The following is a 20,040-nucleotide window of genomic DNA, read 5'->3' as shown; positions in this document are numbered from 1 at the left end:
TTTTTTTTAATTTAATTTGAACTAGTCTTAATTATTATTTCTATAATAATAATAAAAAAAAAATAAATAATAATAATAATAATAATAATAAGACCTCAAAGTAAATTTGAGAGAAGATATAAAATACTTGACAGATAAAAGTCCCTTCAGAGTTGGTTGCTTACAAAAGAGGGTAGAAAAGCATATCTGTATCATGAAGAAAACGAGCCAGCAGTAAGAAGGGATATGCTATGTTGTAACTGTTGTTGTGTTTGTAAGTTACGTCAGGTGTACGTTGTTCTGAATAAGACATAGTTTTAAATCTTTATGACTTTCTACTGGCGTAACAAGCGCACAACAAAACCACAGCTTACTTCTAAGGTTTTTTTATTCAACATTTTTATTAACGTTTTTTACCATTCTACATGATCATCATTACAATAAAATTTAAATAATACTATTTTACCAAAGCAGGATTCATTGGAATGTTTTTAATAAACGGTTCAAATAACGACCCAGGAGTGAGTGAATTTGGTTTTTTTTCAACCGGCTGAGGTACGTCATAATTGACGCAGCCATTTTTCAATTTTTTCACACTCAAATTTCTTAAATTGGTTGCATTCTGTGTCCAGTCTACCAAAATCTATAAAAAAAACAATTATCATTTTATAACTTTGAAATTAATTTCTTTTTTTTTTTACCAGATGTCTCTTTAAATTGTTTTAATTACCTTCGCTATTAAACAAGGTTCTTTGTTAACTTCCGTACTATTAAATGCACAATTAAGTCCTTCGACAGTTAAATTTTCATGACTTTTGCACCATAAATCGCTACAGTTTGTTAATGTATATTTTATTAAATGACCAGAACTTGCAGTTTTCTAAAATAAAAGTTAAAAATATTGCTTATTAATTTTTTAAATCATTAATAAAAAAAGAAAAAAATTAACTCACTTCACCAAACCCTACTTCAGCTTCGAAATTAATTTTATTGTCAACAGGCAATGATGGAGAAATATTTTTCACCCACCAATCAGTGTCCTTACAATTTTCAAATAATATATTTTTAGTGAACTGAAAAATGAATAAATTAGTCAAAAAAAAATATTTCATATAAAATTTATTAAAATAATGTAACATTCTATTAAATTTGTAACGGTTGCGAACACGAGCCGAAGGTTACTGCAGCAAACTAAAAAACTCGAGCAAAGCTTACACACAGAAAAAAAAATTTCTTGACGCAAAAAATATTTACTCACTCTGAGAAAATTTTCAATCGCGCCAAAAAATTTTTAGCAATTTAGGGAAAGGGAGAGGGGTGAAAGGGGGGTAGAGTAGGCAAAACGAGGTACTCTCAAAACTTTATATTTTAAATGGCTTTTGAATATTCCAAAATTACTTTTGTAAAAATAATTGACGGTAACTGAAATTTTTTTCTATTTACTTTGAATATCATTAAAAAAAAAGATTTAGTGTATTTGTGCTCAAAAACTTGGTATTTCCTCAAGTACCCCATTTTGCCCCTCCCTCCCCTATATTTAAAACAAAAATTTATATGGGACAGAAAAAATTTTTTCTAGTCCTAAGAAAATTTTGTCTTCAATTCATACTGCAAAATATTTCCTGCACTAAAAAAATCCTCTTTTTGTGTGTAATCATAAGACATTTAGTGGTTGAAATCCACGGAAAGAACAATAAATGTTAAATTTAATATTTACGCTGTGATCTCAACATTGTAAATAATAGAGAAACTTTTTTTATCTGTGTAACATGTTAAATAAAGCAAGCAGCGGGTATTGAAACCATCTGGCGAACAAAATGTAATGTTGAATCTTGTATGACGTTAACTCGCTAAAGAAGTAATAAAATTGTGCTGATATTTCGGTGACTGCAGTTAAATTTAGTGTTACTCGACGTGCCAGGTGCATTCAATTACATTATATTTTTCCTTTTTCGACGTCATTATTCCACGAGGTGAATTTGAAACCAAAAATTCTACGTTACTAAAATAACGAAAAATCAATAGCTCTGCGGTGTTATTACATTATTATGTAAAGCTAAAATAGCGTAATTTATTTGATGAACATGATGTCATTTGACAATAGGGATGAAAAGCACGGAAATGTGTCATACATTTTTTCATGTTTAACCGCAGAACCCAAAAGCCATTAAGTACAAAATATAATAATATAATGTGGTATATGCTCTCATTCCTTTATCACTTGGTCATTTCATATTTTTTTTATGTTATTTTTTTACTCGACATTATAGTCACCATTACATTTCATACAAAATGACCGGTGACCACTACTGTCCATCGTCTATCTATATATAACTATATATGTATCCATGTACGTATACTGTATGGTAGATGCCCAGAGGCTAGTAGAGAGCTTAGTGAATGCTTCTGCATACGCTCTCGACCATAGAAATAAATGGCTTTTGTAATATGACAGTAGAGTGTATGCTCGTTGTAGTACCACATTAATCATTAAACTTATATCACTCTTTTGTATATATGTTTAGTATTTTATTCTTCTCCATTAAAGAAAAAATGATATTAAAAAAAGTGTACACCTCAAACGCTCATATACCAAAAATATAAAGAGCGGTCCGTTTTTCCCGCTCTTTGCAAAAAAAAATTTCTGCATAAATGACAATTGAATACTCATTAATTTTTATGATTTGATCAATTTTATACAGTGGTGTCAGTATCACTTGGTAGAGATAAAAATATGTCAGTAAGAATATAAAGGAGGGGGAGGGGTACCCCCAAAATTTTGTAAAAAAAAAATTTATATTTTAAATAGTTTTTAAATATTCCAAAATTACTTTTGTAAATGTAATTGAGCGTTATTTTGAATTTTTTTTGTTAAACTTTTTCAAAATTCACTTGTCAGTGAATATTAATGACTTTTGTTTTATGATAAAAACTGTTAAAAATTTGCCCCCTCCCCATTCCCTAATTAACTATCAGGCTACGGGTTTATTTATTTATTATAATTAAACTATAAGAATTTAAATATTAAATTTCATTAGAATTCTGACAAATAAAAATCGAAAGCTGGAAAAAAAAAATTTGAATTAAGTGTATTTTTTTTTTTTTTTTTATATACAACGTCACAAATAAACTGACCACCGATATTGAAAATTAGAATAAATTTCTTTTAAAAATATCGGAATAAACCAACCAAAAAAATATCGAGTTCATTTATTAAGATGTCTTCTTAATAATAGTATACTTTTTATATTATTTTACTACATATATAAATATATATAACAAAAAACGCAGATACGATTCACCCTCAGTGCCTCATCAAAAAAATCTTGAGTAAGTATAGTATTAAGCATTTAAGGTGTGTAAAAATTTTTTTTAATTAAAAATATGACGTAATCGATTATGTAAAAAATAAATGAACTTACATTCTTGGAATCGATGGTAATTAACATTACAGCAATTAAAATAAACTGTAAAAACTTCATGACTGAAAATTAAGAATTATTATATATTTAATTATAAAAAATTTAAAAAATATATTACTTACTGGTTATAATTTAAACTCGAGTGATGAAAGACGAATGAGTAAGAGTTTTAGCTAACGGTAAAACCGATAACACTTTTAAAATCAATTGAAATAGTTAAGATTGAATAACACCGTAAATAATATTTTTAACGCACTCAACAACAACACAACACTGTTATCAACAATTGTAATTGGCAATTAAAAAAGTTAAGTCACGGTTGCTATGGATGTTTACTGGTGTCTTTTAAACTAACGAATGAACCGCATATTGATTACAAGTATAAAATTAATTTTTATTGAACTAAGTACAAGTAAGTTTGTAAGTCGCGAATAATTGGGACGAAGATTTATGACTGATTGGAAAATTTTTAAATTAAAAGTTACCGAAAATTATATATATAAATAAAAGTAACAGTGATTTATTAGTGGTAACGCATTATCGTGGTTTTTAGAGGAGAAAAATTTATCCAGAGTGAGACTATTAAAATAACCATTAGCGGGTTAGATAATCGGAGTCAAGTACGCGTCATGAATTTCAATGAGCCGTAACAATTAACGTGCACTCTACGTGTGTGCTCACTGGCCGAATAATCTCTATGAGCTTATATTTATACATACATTTTTCATTCATCTATTTAATAGAAAACTATCATTATTATTATTATTATTAAAAATAATCTGATGAAAAAAAATCTCTTAAGCTCTGTACTTGCCTATAACTATCATTTTTTCTATAATAAAAGAACTATGTTATAAAAATATAAAAAAAAAAGTAGCGGGAAGTTTTTTTTTTTTAAAACTTATTTTTGTAATAAGTGATAATTATATTTATGGTGTACTAAAACATTTGTTTACATTCAGATTAATTATTTTATTAATTGTCAAAAAAAAAATCTGTCTATCTGTTGACCCTGCAGGCCAGCCCCAAAACTTCCCGCTGTTGTCGAGCTCCTTGAGCTCGAAAACATTGTAGTGAATACATTTTCCAGCTCTTCAAGATTTTATCGAGGAGCCTTCTATAATAACGCTGGCACATAAAAGTAAAGGGAAAAAATTTCTCTAAGATGCTTCGAAGTTTTCTCTAGGATTTGTCTAGGATTTTTCTAGGATTCTCAGAGAAACAAATTTGTCAAAGTTTTCTGTAGAATTTCTCTAGGATTTTCAAAGAAGTCTTTGATAATAACGCTGGCACATAAAAGTAAAAGCTAAAAATTTCTTTAAGATGTTTCTAAATTTTCTCTAGGATTTCTCTAAAATTTCTCTAGGATTTCTCTATGTTTCTCTTGGATTTTACATACAGGCACTCGGACATTATTCTAAAAATAGTGAGAATAGCTTCCTAGGACCTCAAAACGTCAAAATCTGATGAAACTTCGGAGTGAAAAGAATAACTTCCCGAATTTTTTGAATATCGTCGATTTTCTAAGCGGGAAATTGAAAATTCAAAAATGTTAAAAAAAAATATATTTGTATAAATTGTGTTGACCAAAATTATTGACAAAATTTTTCCATTTTAAGCATTCAATAATTAATTAAAACGTAAAATTGATTAAATTTTTTTCGTAACAACTCAAAACTTCTATATAAGTAATAAGTCATCAATAAATTTTTCATTAAATTCATCAATTTCTCGTATACGAAAAATTTTTCTAGATCAAAAAAAATATTTTTTTAACATTGAACTATCCGTAATACCGAAGGTAAAAGATTTTTTTTTTTTTTAATTTTTGTTACCAGCCTATTTTGCCCCGCTATTTTTTTTTAGTGATTGGAATATGAAATAATTACCCAGTTATCAAAAATATTAAAATTATGACCCTAAGCCCGTTGAATACCCTTTCTCCTCAATTTTAAATTCACGCTTCAATACAGGCATTCAATAATTTTTTTTTTTGTTACGACACTCATGACATAAATTTTTTTTAATAAAAAATTAAAATCAAAATGTATGACTACTCGTGCACTCAGCAACTTAATTTGAGTCAGTAATATAGCATTAAAAAAAAAATATATATATATATATAATATACATGTAAGCGTATATCATTAGAAAGAGTAGCGAGAGTAAAGGATAATAGAGTAGACATATAGTCTCTCGAGTTGACTACTTGTATTCGTGATGGACGGATCGAGAAAGGCTTTTTCCACTTCTGTACATTAATACTGTGCACATAGACCAGGACCAGTCGTATCTATGTAGTATAGTGTAGTCGTACCAACTAAAATGTATGGATGTATGATTATACTTTACCACTTTCCCGACAATTCAGACCCCAGTACGTGACCTTTTAACGCATCGTCAACCATATTCCTCGTTTCACTGTAAAATCAACTTGCCTATAGTCGACTAGTTAGTTTTACTTGCTCGTAAAACACACACACACACACACACACACATAAAATATATAGTAACAAATGCTTGGAAGATTTTAATCACTGGATGTGACATCAGAAATAACATAAATCTTAGTATTCATTCATAAATTTAACAATTCTGGCTTGTGATAATAATTTTTGAAAAATTATCTCATGCAATGAAAATATATAATATTTGAAACTTAATTAATTTAATATTTATTAGTCTTTATTTAATAGTTGAACTTAATAATTACCCAAAGTTTAAATTATTGAAATAATATTCATAGATGTAATTAATCTTACGCACTTGGCCTCGACAATTAGACTCAGCGGCAATTTTCGCCATCCGTTTTAATTAACGCGCAACAGTTTCTGGTCGCGCACACGAGTTTCTCTACCCTATTCCCTTATTTTCATACGAAACAAATTAAGGAGAACAAGGGACTCGTTGAATTTTCACCATCAACTACTACAATACCCTATTGTCGCAATATATTAACTTTTATTTTTACTAACTCAAAAACAGTAATTACTTTACGCTTTTTTTCTCATTACCAAAATTAATGGAAATTCAATTTTCACGACGTAAACAAAAATTTGAGCACTTTCAACTTAAAGTATATTCAACACTTATTGAATTCAAAATAAGTTCCAGGCAATTTGCAGATTTTTTTTTATTATTAATTAATTTTTCGGCAAATTATTTTTGTAGAATAGAAGACAGATAATATGAGACATTCAAGTATCACTTATATTGTTTAAATTCAACAGAAATCGTGTGTTGCAAATGATCAGCACAAATTTTTGTGTTAATTTAACACATTGTGTTTGTGATGATCTTACCACAAATTTTATGTTAAATAATTAAACACAAAATCTGTTATTTTGACAGAAAATTTGGGTAAATTCAACAGACTTAGTGTTAAAATTAACTAATAAATATAAGGACATAACCTAACCAACTCAAGTATACTGATCTAACCTTAGTACAACTTTTGTTGATTGGCAAACAATTAGTTCGATTTTCAGTGATTTTTCTAAAAAAACGGAGCTATGAATTATCCTCCCGTAAAATGAGAATAAAAAAATCATTGAACCTGATCATAAAAATATTAAAATCATCTATGATTATATTTAATTGTAAATCAATTATAATCCAAGTTTCCTTGCAGACAATGCTGCTACAATGTTTTGCTTGGTCATAGTAATGAAGAAACGCGCGGGAGTGTTTAGCTAAACAACAAAAATTTTGTGTTAATTTTTGAATAACGCAAGAAATGTCTTACATTACAGATTTTCTAATCATTTAACATAAAAACTGTTAAAGTAAAATAACACAAACCGTTTGTGTTGAATTAACAGATTTCTGTGTTGAAAATTAACACAAAAAATTTAACCAAATCCTTTTTTAACACAAACACTCAAAATTTCTAATTGTGTATTTATCATTTTGTTTTTGAAAAATTTTATTAAAGAATCATGTTTTCAAAACTACTTCATTTTGTTAAAAAATGAAAACAAAATTATTTTTTTGAACAAGGAAAATTCACGGGCTTCAAAATAACAAAAATAATTTTATTTTTGTTCCTTCAATTTATCAAAATCAAAAAAAAATTTTAAATAATTTTTCTACGAACATTATCCTCATTTTATCTGTTTAAAAATCCATGTACTCCAAAAAAAGCAAAGTATATCATTGTCGGGAACAAAACAAAAGTCTAGTGATTGTAAACTAAAATAGTAAAAGGACTAGGGGTAAATTGAACGTACGTACCTGTTAAAGTACAAGTATCCGTATTTGATGTTTGTTCTCTCTTACTGTCGACTACTATGTAATGTATATATAAATATACATATATATGTACATACGTATATATATATATATAACACAGTAGTCGCCGGTTAGATGCAGAAAACTTGCCCGAGGCAAAGCCATTAGGCGGCGACAATGCACACCCTTTTCCTCTACTTTTATACGCGTATTTCCGCCATTACCGCACATTCTATGTCACAATAAATTCTTCCTCCATGGCATTAAAATTCTTTAAGGGCATTCTGAATACTTCACTTCTCTTTTTTCTCGTAATACGTTTTTTTTTTTTCATTTCAGCCTCGAGTAGTCTGCCGGTGCAATGGCATAGGCGCGACATTGATATACTTTTGTTTTGTTTTTTTTTGTTCACCCAGACGAGTTTTTCGCAATGGGTCTCATTTGCTGAGAGTATGGATGTGTTAAATGCCCAAGAATGTGGGGGAATGCTTTTGATGATTATCAACAAAGGGTTTTAAGTAAGTTTTCGCCAATGATTTGTGACAAGTCCAGCTTTAGACAACCAAGAAATTGCGAATTTTAAAATTAAATTGCAGGGTGATCTTACGCGTTAAATCGCATCAATGATCAACTATCTAATAGCGTCAGGGCCATTCGTGCGAACATTTAGATGCACTGGAATGTAACGCGTTCTATAGTATTGCTAGCAATTGAAATAGTTGATAGCAAGTCGCTGGAAACCCGTTCGGCCGTGTTAAATTAAATTCATTTAATGTTATCACATGGACATTTTCCTAATGTTTATTACGTGCAAATTATATGCATTTTTCTAAAAAAAATTTTGTATTCATCACGCAGGTAAAAATCGGAAGAATAATCAAAGCAGTAAGTAGAAAATTCGAATCTATGATTTTTTCAATTCTAGATCTCCAATAAAAATTATTGGCGCGAAAATTTAAAAAATTGCTGTTCTTAAGCTTAAAGATTCTAGTTTTAAATTTTTCCCGTTTAATTTTTTTTTTAATTTTAAATTTCTGTTAGAAAAATTATCAGAAAAAAATTACACTAGACTAAAGAAGAAAAGTGACTTATTAATTTTCTTTCGATAGAAAAAAAAATTATTCTATTAATTTTTACTAGTGGACAAGTATCAAATGAAAAGAAGACGAATAATTGTACATCTAATAAAAAATATATAAACCAGGGTTATAAAATTTTATAGGAAGACCCTAGCGAAGTTAACACGAAAACAGAAAATTTTATTTTCGTTATCTACAGAATTTTATTATTTTATTCAATTTCATTTTTTCTTTTCTTTTTATTACATAAAATAAAGTAAAGGGAGTGACTCACATGTGTTTCTATATCGCTTATAATACTTTTAAATATATTCCCCTCGCCTATATTTATGTTCTCCGTCTCAAACTATTTTTGTCAATTTTCCGCGGCAAATAAGAAATGGACAGCTCCCTTTTCTATTCTCATTTTATTACTTACGTCGGGCGTATCGATTGTTAAATAAATCACTTGATTTCATATCTAAAAAATATATCTCTATACATTTATTTCTCATGCATGTACACAGGGGAGACTCGAGCAAAATGGGGTATCGAAAATCTTGGCAAAAAAAAATTTTTTTAACACTTAAATAAAATCATAATTTATTTTTCCAGTACTTTAACGTCCGTTTATTATTTTTGGCAAAATTTTGAAAAATTTTTCATCATACCTGTGCGGGAAATTTAAATTCCCGCCCTATTCCAAAGGAAAAACCAAATAATTTTCTGTTACCATATTGATGATTAAAAAAACCTTCCCTTTAAAATACATATATATATATATATATTATATATATATTATATATATTATATTATATATATATATATATATATTATATATATATATATATATATATATAAGTTGTTAATATTTGATTGACATAAGCGTCAAACCTGTCGCAACGTTAACTGCAGACATGCAAGATGACGAGGGGCGTATACGCGTTTACAAATTAATCGATCTATTTTCCCAGCAACGTTGAATTGCTTCAATTCTCCCCTTTCCTCCCACTCTCTTTCCCTCTAACAATCTACACACACACCCTTCAGCTTCATTTTTCATTCAATTCGATTCGCACAAGTGTCGATTTTAAAATATTTAATTAATAGAAAAAAAGCTCCACAAAAACTCGTTACTTTAGTAATTCATTTTTTTTTACTCTCGATAGTCAATAACAATTCATTTAATAAAATACAGAAAATCATTAATTTTTTTTCTCTGAATATTAAACTCACTTGTTACCCGTGAATCTGCGATACTAGTTTAAGTAAATTATTAACTTGGCATTTATAATAAATAATAAATGCACTCTAGAGAAATGAGCTGAAAATAAAATCTCTTCTGCTTTACACTGTGGTGTACTTAGTATTAAATTTCAATTCACATGACTATCAATGAATTCCAAATAACATCTTTCATAATTTATTTTTATTACCAACTTTTTTTTCCAGAGATAAAAAACTACTATCGTTAAATTTATTTTGTAACTTCACATTGTAAAAAATTTGCGGAGGGAACGCGGATCAAATCCGGAGTGATTTTGAAGTGGATGTTAATTTATTTAATCTCTTCGGAGTTAAATTCACTTCGAAAGAGAGTTTATTTTAAAGTTAAAACTCCGAATTACAGTGAATGTGGATTGAAAGAAAAACTAGATCTTTCCAAAATCATTCTGCTAAAAAGGAAATAAACAATTTTCTTTGTCTACAGTTAGAAATTTTGGGTATTTGTGTTAAAAAATTATTTGGCTAAATTTTTTGTGTTGATTTTCAACACAGCATCTGTTAATTCAACACAAATCGTTTGTGTTATTTTACTTTAACTGATTTTTTATGTTAAATGATTAAAAAATCTGTAATGTAAGACATTTCTTGCGTTATTCGAAAATTAACACAAAATTTTTGTTGTTTAGCTAAACACTCCCGCGTGTTTCTTCATTACTATAACCAACTAAAGCATTGTAGCAGCATTTTCTGCAAAGAAACTTGGATTTTAATTGATTTACAATTAAATATAACCATAGATAACTTTAATATTTTATGATCAGGTTCAATGATTTTTTTATTCCCATTTAACGGGAAAATAATTCATAGCTCCGTTTTTTATAAAAATCACTGAAAATCGAACTAATTGTTTGCCAATCAACAAAAGTTGTACTAAGGTTAGATCAGTATACTTGAGTTGGTTAGGTTATGTGCTTATATTTATTAGTTGATTTTAACACTAAGTCTGTTGAATTTACCCAAATTTTCTGTCAAAATAACAGATTTTGTGTTCAATTATTTAACATAAAATTTCGTTAAAGATCAACACAAACGCAATGTATTGAATTAACACAAAATTTCTAACTAAGTATGAGAAGTGATATTTTTTCAAAACTTCGAAACTCTGAGTGATGGAGTGAATTCAGATTGAGATAAATAAAATATCAGTCCTGATTTTTTACAGTGTAATCGATTTATAATTTTGAAATATTCAAATCACATTAAATAAAACTATTTTAGAGAAATGAATTAAAAGGTATCAAATAGTAACTTTGAAGTGTGGGAATGAGTAATAAAAAATATTGAAGAAGAAAATGAAGAAATCCAGTATTTTTTTGTACCCTGATTCGACTATTTGTTATTATCGAGTATATGGAATAGGAAGTAGAAACAGATGTTGCCATGCATCTGGATCAGAGACGTACGTGAGTTTGTCAGTGGTCAAGAGACAAAGCTGAGAATTATAGTCGATGTATCTTGCTCGTTAGACATCTGCCCGCAATTTCGAGTGGTTGGCAACAGACCTCGCATTTATAATTTCTTGTGTTAATTATTTTTATTCTCATTTTACTCAAGTTTAACTTTGCAAAAACATGAAATATTCCATTGTTTGGCTACAAGGGTGTGCTTTCAAAAATTTATTTAATAATTTAAGTATAAATGGGTCTAGCAAAACACGTAACATTTCAAAAAATGAGATATCTCATACTGCACCAGTATCACGTATTTATGCCGACGGTTGGCCAAGTAGATTGCATGACACATTCACGCGCACACCTTACATTCCCTTGCCACCGAGGAATATGAATTTTTACACCTCTGATTTATAGCCGCTACGAAATTCATGAGCATTGCTCAACCTTCCAAGTCTTCTACACTCTTGAGATAAATTTTATGTTACACAATGTTCACCTTAACATAGATATCTATCACTTCTTTTAATTCTCCTTTCCCAAACATTATTCCAAAAATAATCTAGCTATTTTTTAAATATAATTGGAGTATTCTAAATTCAAAATCTATAGTCGGTATATCATCAATTTTTTGCTAACCTCGAACACAAAGCAGAGGTGTGCTCTGTCACCTAACCGAAAAGTCGCGATCCACTCTGCTTAAACCACTTCCACCGGCTTTTTTTTCAATTCAATTAAAATATTTAATTTTGAAAAAAAAAACCCCGCGAAAAATGGCAGTATTTTTGAAACAAAAAAAATTTTTCTCAGTTCTCAATATACTGATAGAAATTATGTTATATATAAATAATTAAAAATTCACTTAAAGAGGGTTCGCAATTGGTAGAAAAATATTTAAATTTTTTTAACGTAACATATCAGTCAGTAAGTATTATGCTACACTCTGGCTTTGCTCTTAACGTAGAAAGTGCATGCATATATAAATCATGCACCCACATTGTACTCACGTCGTACTGATATAAAGGGGGTGGTGTGTGGTTGATGTGCGGGAAAAAGTATATGCAAGTCCAAATGAAAATGCTTCTCTGATGCTTTTGCGATACATTTCTACTATTCTTGTATCTATCTCTACATATATATATGTATATATGGCAGTCTATATATATTGTCATCGTCAGCTTTTGCTTACATACACTCAACTTAATACCAGAAGCATCGCAGAGTTAACTTTTCAGTACTGTCTCGCGATGTCATCAAAAAGTTACATGCATATCTGCGACATGCAACTACGTCACTAAATTTAACCAACGAAATAAAGCTCGATTTTTATTATATTTTTTTTTTATTTTCTGCTGAAGAAATTTAAAATTTTCAATAAAAAAGGAAATTATTATTTCCAGTCCGATTTTCAAAAATTAAGTCAACCGTTTTTTTTTTTTTTTTTATTCGTATTTATTTGTTTTAATGCTTGTGGAATTTATAGAGATTTCTTTTGTGGATAATTTGTAGCGTCGTGATACAGTTGTAAAATAAATGATAGCAACGGAAAAAATAAAATAAGTAGATAATAAAAAATGTAAAAAGATTGCGGATAGAAAACAATGTACATGTGATACTTAACTCTAATACTAGAGAGCCTGGTTGAGTCATTAGTCACTGACCACCGGGTGGTCTCTGTTTCTAGATTCTAGTATGTCTCTTTGCCATAGGTACTTCTCGGGCTATAAACCCGCGCACTATTTTTCAACGTCATTTTCTACAAATTCACATTCATGTTTTCGCGAGGTTAATTTTGTATGGTATTTAGTTAAACATCCTAAAAATAGAAGACTGTTAACATTTTTCAAATACGAATGATTCGAGATGAATAAAATTAAAAATTCTATTCAATGCAAATAATATTCAATTTTAAGCACAAAACGTTCATTAGCAAAAGTCATGACTTGTGAATAAATTTATTAGCAAAAATTGTATTCGACCAAATTATATTGAAAATTTGGCTGATAATCTAAGTGAATCGTTTATTTGAGAAACCCCATAAATCAGGTTTTTTCAAAATTGGGTTTTTTGCATTTTTGGGATCTTTGGATGTCCTCCCATAGAAATTAATAAAAATATCCATCAAATCATCGTTTAAAAAACAATTAACGGGGTGAAAGAAATTTCATTTTATTGAGAAATCCCATAAGTCAATGACTTATGGGGTTTTACAAATAAACATATGCAGTTTTAGTTTTATAGAAATAGTTTTTTATTTTTTATTTAAAATTCGCGCTTTTTTTGGGAAAAAAAATAATATGACTAATTAAAATACTTAAATTAATTATTATTTTTAGTAATTTCTGATTTTCAGAGTTTAAATACATATTATATACTTCATTTTATCAGCCTAATAAATTATTTGAGTGGAAAAAAAAACAATGATTTTATAACTTTTTCTTTCGTTTGGTTGCGAAACCCCATAAATCAATCAACTTTAAATAATTTTTTTAAGTAGTTTCAATTTGAAAATTGAATTTTTCTTGTTTGAATATTTTTCAGAGACGCAAACATTATTCTCTTCATATATTTATTTACTATTTCAATGGCAAGTTTTTCCAGAAAAATGTTTTCTGTGTTTCCTGAAAAATTTTGTATTCCTGACTTATGGGGTTTCTCAAATAAATGATTCAAGTAATCGGACCTTTTTTCGTCCATTTGTTGACTTGCATCAGAAATACTAACCACAAAACGTTCATGGACATTTGAAATTCAATGCATTGTTTTTACAAAATTTCAAAATAAATTACCCAAAAAAAATTATTTGATTTATTTACAGTCGACTATCCGTTATAAGCCTCTTCCCCTCAATCGGGAATTACTGAGTCCACACAGCTTCCCCCTTAACCACTTTTTTGAATTTCATACCAGATATCCCGTTATAAGCCTCCGTTAAAATTCTCTAAATTATAAATTAACAATACGAACAAAATATCTAAATAAATTATGAAAATTTACTATCGATCTTTCGCGGAGAATAATTTAATCATTATTAAGTAAAATATTATTTATTGTTCATAGTTGTAATCATTAATTACAATTAAAGCTTCTGTTACAATTTAAAAGTTTTATTGATCATTATGTTGATCAATAAAATTATTATTATCATTACTGCAATTAATACCGTTGTCATTATATTTTTTTGCATTACAATTATTATTAGTATAAAAAAATAAGTATTTATTTTAGCGCTATAAGCACTAGAAAAATTGGGATAGTGACGTATGTAACAAAACGTAAATATGACGTTTAAAATGATTTAAAATAAAACAGGCTTATAACGAGTAGTCGAGAACAAAACTAAACGCACGGTAGTGGGAAGATTGAAATTCAAAGAAAAATTTCCCCTGCGTCTACTAGGCCAGGCTTATAACGGGTAGTCGACTGTATTAAAATTTCTTTAGCGTTTTAAACTTTGACATTATTTGTATACATAGGATTTAATGTCAGTGTGTGAGTAAAAAAAATTTCGAACGAGAGTAGAGCAATCAACGCTTCGCGTTTTAAGTGTGTAATTGATATAAAAAATAAATAAAATAATTGACAGATTTATAAAAGTAAAAAATTAAAGATTTGTATCTTTAAAGCAGGAAAAACAAAAGCACTTGAGCTATTGGAAAGCAGTCTGCGTTACATCAAAGTTAATGAAAAAAAAAAAGAATAAAATAAAAATAGTATAAATATAAATAAAAATAAATAAGACGGAGAAACAAAAAGGTAGCAGTAGAAAAATAGATGAACAAGAAATGAAATCCGACATCCGGAAAGGCGCTCGGCAGTATTGTCCTTAATTGGCTTCGTTCAGAGTTGCCGCGTTTTCGTGAAACGATTTTGATTGTTCCGCGAGGAGCTGTTTCGAAACTTTCTTTTAACTTTACTTACATAGCTATACATGTATTTCCGGATGTGTATGAAAGTTCAAAGTTTTATCCCAATTTCGTCCTTCTCTAACTGGTTTCTCGAAGTAAAAACAAAATTATAAACAAACTTATCTACACTTTTCAAAAAATTATTTTTGTACCCTAGTACCAATCAGCTATTATCCATCTTTCTCATTAAAAATAAATATATACATATATATATCGCGTAATTAATTCAATTTCCTGTGATGCAAATCAACAAATATAATCCGGAACAATATCCCTCTAAAGTTACTTACATGCATAATATAAACGCTAATAAATAACAAACTCAAACTAAAATAATTTCCTGCAGATAAACTTGCCGCGGTTACTTAGAAAATTAATTAACTGTACTATAATTTATTAGCTATTGACTTCTACATTGAATTCTAATCGCTCTCAGAAAATTCTATTCCTTAATACGAAAAAAAGAATAGAGACTAAAAATGAATTAATTAAAAATATATAAGGGTTGGGGAGGGGAAAAGGGGTAGGGTACGCAAAACAGGACACCCCCAAAATTTTATAAAAAAAAAAATTACTATAAATCCGATAAATTTGCGCATTTGTAGCGCTACGCATGACACCTGAGGCAAAATGGACCAGCCCAAAAATCGCAAAAATGATTCTATCAAATTTTTGTCGTCAAATTAAAAAAATTTAACATATTTCCGCATTTTTAGCCCTACGCATAACACCTGGGGCAAAATGGGCCAGCCGAAAGTTCTGAAAAATGATTCTTTCATATTTTTATCGTCATATTAAAAAAAAAATTAAAATGTTAATTCATTTTTCGGCTGATTTCCTGTAGTTGAGGCAAATTTGACCACTAAAAATATTCGAAAATAATATTTTATTTTGTAATTGATAACAATTCAATTAAAAAAAAAAAAAAAATTATCATTTTTTGGAAGGAGACCTTTCTGCCCCACAAAAAAAATTGTCTCTCTCTTCATATCCTCTAATAATGTGAAATATAATTTTTCTGTATGTATTTTACATAAAAAAAAATTTAATTTAATGAAATTTGATCAACTTTCAGAAATTTTTTTTTTCAACTTTTTTAAAGGGTACCCCATTTTGCCCGCCAAAAATATAAATTTTAACTTTTAACGGCAGCTAAAAATTTTGTCTATTTACTTTGAATATTATTAAAAACAAAAAGATTCAGCGTATTTTAGTCCTCGAAAACAGTATTTCCTTAAGTACCCCCTTTTGTCCCCCCCCCCTCCTTCCCTTAATACTATTTTCAATTTATCTTTATAAAAATAAATTACAAATCATAATTCATATAAATGTCAAAAACTAACTCTGGTACAAGTATTTATTAATATCGTTAGATATTATAGTTCCGGATCATTATAGCCACAGAGAATAGTAAAACTCAATGAATCATCTATAGAATCTCGCCGCAATACAAGTCTGAGTTTAATTCTCGTTAGAAAACCCAGCAGCTATTGAAAGTTTGTTTTTGATCAATGGTGAGCCATATGTGTGATGAAACATACTTCGATCTCATCCCTAGACACTGTTTTCTGTCGGAAAAACGTCAATGACAAGACTCTGCATGTTGGTTAACTATTGAGAGTATGGTTTAACACATGTTTGATAGTTTACGCTAAAATGAACACTGATATGATCCATCAAAAGATTCTGTTGCTTTTGAACATGAAAATAACATCAATATTGTTGTTATTATTATTATCATTTATTGTGTACATATATATAGATATATGTACATATATTATCGTCCCTCTCACAAAGTAATGACCAATGGCTTAATTGCGTTTTGCTACAAGACTCCAATCAGAATCATATGGTTGATAATCACAGAGCCTGAGCGTGAGTGAGAGTTTGAGTAGACATTCAAAGCGAATTCGAATCGATAAAACAGAAGGGTGATAAATTTTCGAGGGTGATATTTTCGAGTATTCTATAATTAGAAGGGTGTTTTATACTGATGAGTGTTATTTAAAATGAATACTTTATATATTATTATTATTATTATTAATATTACTAGTATTATTATTGCTTGAAAAAAAAAATTGTTAGCTACACTGTAAAAAATTTGCAGAGTGAACCTGAAGTGGATGATTTTTTATTTATTTTCCCTCGGAGTTAATTTTACTCCGAAAGAGAGTTTCGGAAAATATTAAGTATAAAAAAAGTTACTAATATAGTGAGCTTAGGTCTTTGATATTTTGACATTTATATTGAGTACGGAAATAATTACGAGCTCCTTTCCATATATTCATGTGAAAGGATTTTTAAAAATTATAAGCAGCTGATAATAAAACTTTAACAAATATAATTACACTGAGTTACAAAATGTCATATGACTTACATCAACCATACCATGAGATAACATTTCATATTGTACCGAAATATAAAATATTCCCATAAAAACTATGTCACTATAGCTATTCAATAATTTAATATTTTCACTATGTATTATATATATGAAATTATAATTTAGTGAGTTACTAAAACATTTTATAAATTAAAAACATAATATTTCAAGTTTAATTATTAATATCTCAATGAATTATTTATTGAAATAATTATGTTTATAATTAACAGTTGTTTCTATTAAATATTAATTTATTTAAGTATTAAAACTCCGGAACGGAGTGAATGTGGATTTAAATAAAATTCGCGTCTCTTCGAAATCACTTCGCTCATAAAAAAATTCCTACTCCGCACGTGGAGTGATTTTTTTTTTAACTCAGAAACTCTGAATGACATAAAATCCCGATTTTCCACAGTATAAATTATCAAATATTTTTATTTGAAATTTCATAAATGAAAAATAAAATATAAATTGTATCAACTGGTAATTCTTGTCACGTGGAAAATTCTTAAAAAAAAAAAAAAAATCAATATTTAAATAAAATATTTCTTGAGATTTAATTAATTCGAAGAAAACGTGAAAGCTTTATGAATTCGAAACTAGTGTCTACATTTATGTCTCTCTTCACCAGTCGACATACCGACGTTTCAGTCACGGGGGAGTTCTCAAAGATTCTTCAGAGAGTTCTCTTTCCTAGTGTAGTGCAGATACTTGTTATATATATGTATATACTGTTAGTGCCTGCTAAGCCATACTACCAAGAGAGAGACGGAGAGTAAGTGAGTGAGAGTAAGAGTAAGATTCGTTTGCCCGAACTTTGTTCTACGGGAAATTCCCCGAAGCGCTATCTTCATATTTGATGCCGTCTCGTCCACTCCACTAATGCTTCTCGTTGGAAACTTACCATCACCCTCACAGCACCTTGAGGATAATATTATCGCAAAGGGACTATACCTGATCCACCAGCCAGCTTTCTTACATACACTGTTACTATACAGCATCACTACCGGGATTGCCACAAGGCGGTACAAAGACTACCCAAGACTACCGTCTTCTATCCTAGTCCCGTTTCAGGTTCCACTTTGTACTATCCGAGAATTATATTAGAAGATGTGGTAAAAGTATATAAGTTAAATGAAATTTTATACTTTGCGAAATTTTATCTTTTACTTCATAAATTTACTATGCACCGTTTCAAAATTGATTTACTTTTTTTAGTAAAATCCCAGCGCGATTGGATCCTCCAAAAATTCAGCACAAAAGAAAAATTTTTTTTCATCAAATTTTATAACAGTGCTAAGTACCCGGGGCACAATGGGACACCCAAAAAATTTAAGGGAATAAAGAAAATTTTACGTTTACTAAAAAATAATCGGACAAGTTGGTCAGTCATAGTGTGCAGCCAATTTAAAATTTTTAGTAAACATTTTTTTTTTTTTTTACGATTGTGGTCCATTTTACCTCAGTCAGATTTTTTAAATTCTCTAGTATAAACTGATTCGAATAACAAACACTTGAAAAAAAAGGCTGACCAATTTACCCACAGTTTTTTACAAGCCGTAACAAAGAAAAATAATTATTTTCTGTCTGGAACATTAGGTCTAATTTCGCTCCAGGTTTCTCTAATTTATTATGGTCTCATCGTGGCTTGGAATAAAAATTTTTTTATTAATATAATTGTAAAATGTCAACAGATTCGTATAAAATAGATAAAAACAAATTATATTCATGCTGAGAAGTCATAAGAATTAATTACTTACTTATAAGTGAGCTGTCTTGCCCTAGTCTTCCCCATTAAATTTTTAATAAACGGAATGATTTCATTAAAAAAAAAAAAAAAAAAAAATCTAATACCTGGTTGGCAATTGAAATTAAAATTCAAAAATTATACTTTATAATATTTTAATAAACTTAAAGGAGATCTTTGAATTTATGAAATTAGCATATCAGCAATATTCACTTGGCCCCTTTTTGAATAAAATAAAAAGCAATTCAACCGGCATAATTTAAACTTCAGGGTGATAATATAAAATTATCGGATATTACCACCCTTTTGAAAAAAAGTAATCGATTCAAAATAAACAAATCAATTGAGTCGATCGGATTACGAAAAAAAATATATTAATCCAATAAAACGGTTTTATCGTGTCTACGAGTGTAAAAAAATTTTTCAATTTAACCGGCGGGTCATGGAAGGAATTTAGCTGGTTAAAGGTTGTGGAGATGAGTTTTGTGGACGAGTGCAGAGGTTCAGCTGGTGAACGTACGACAATGAAACTAAGCGTAACGTAGTTGAAGGAATGGGGATACGCAAGTTGTAATGTGAGAATGAGAAAGAGTGGGATGAAGATAAAGATAAAGGATAAAGATAAAGATGAAGAG

At 28.9% G+C, this 20,040-nt stretch overlaps 1 protein-coding gene across 1 annotated transcript; it reads right to left on the bottom strand.

The window, feature by feature from the left end:
- Window positions 1-436: 436 nt before the first annotated feature.
- Window positions 437-3,542, bottom strand: LOC103580332 (uncharacterized). The gene is made up of 5 exons (XM_008562052.2): window positions 3,524-3,542; window positions 3,402-3,463; window positions 933-1,052; window positions 710-859; window positions 437-622 (listed from the first exon to the last, which is right to left on the bottom strand). Exons 2-5 carry the CDS (start codon window positions 3,459-3,461, stop codon window positions 437-439), a joined length of 516 nt encoding a protein of 171 aa, XP_008560274.1. The 5' UTR covers window positions 3,462-3,463; window positions 3,524-3,542.
- Between the last annotated feature and the right edge of the window lie 16,498 nt (window positions 3,543-20,040).

This window comes from Microplitis demolitor, chromosome 10, assembly GCF_026212275.2.
Source record: "Microplitis demolitor isolate Queensland-Clemson2020A chromosome 10, iyMicDemo2.1a, whole genome shotgun sequence".
Lineage (NCBI taxonomy): Eukaryota > Metazoa > Arthropoda > Insecta > Hymenoptera > Braconidae > Microplitis > Microplitis demolitor.
The sequence above is the reverse complement of the archived record's forward strand: the minus strand, read 5'-3'. Positions and strand labels throughout refer to the sequence as shown.

Excerpts from the sequence above, each read along its gene's own strand:
- LOC103580332 (XM_008562052.2), bottom strand. The coding sequence starts at position 3,461 with ATGAAGTTTTTACAGTTTATTTTAATTGCTGTAATGTTAATTACCATC. Across the intron at positions 1,053-3,401 it reads TTACCATCGATTCCAAGAAT|TTCACTAAAAATATATTATT; the intron begins GTAAGTTCATTT and ends TTCATTTTTCAG. Across the intron at positions 860-932 it reads CTGAAGTAGGGTTTGGTGAA|AAAACTGCAAGTTCTGGTCA; the intron begins GTGAGTTAATTT and ends CTTTTATTTTAG.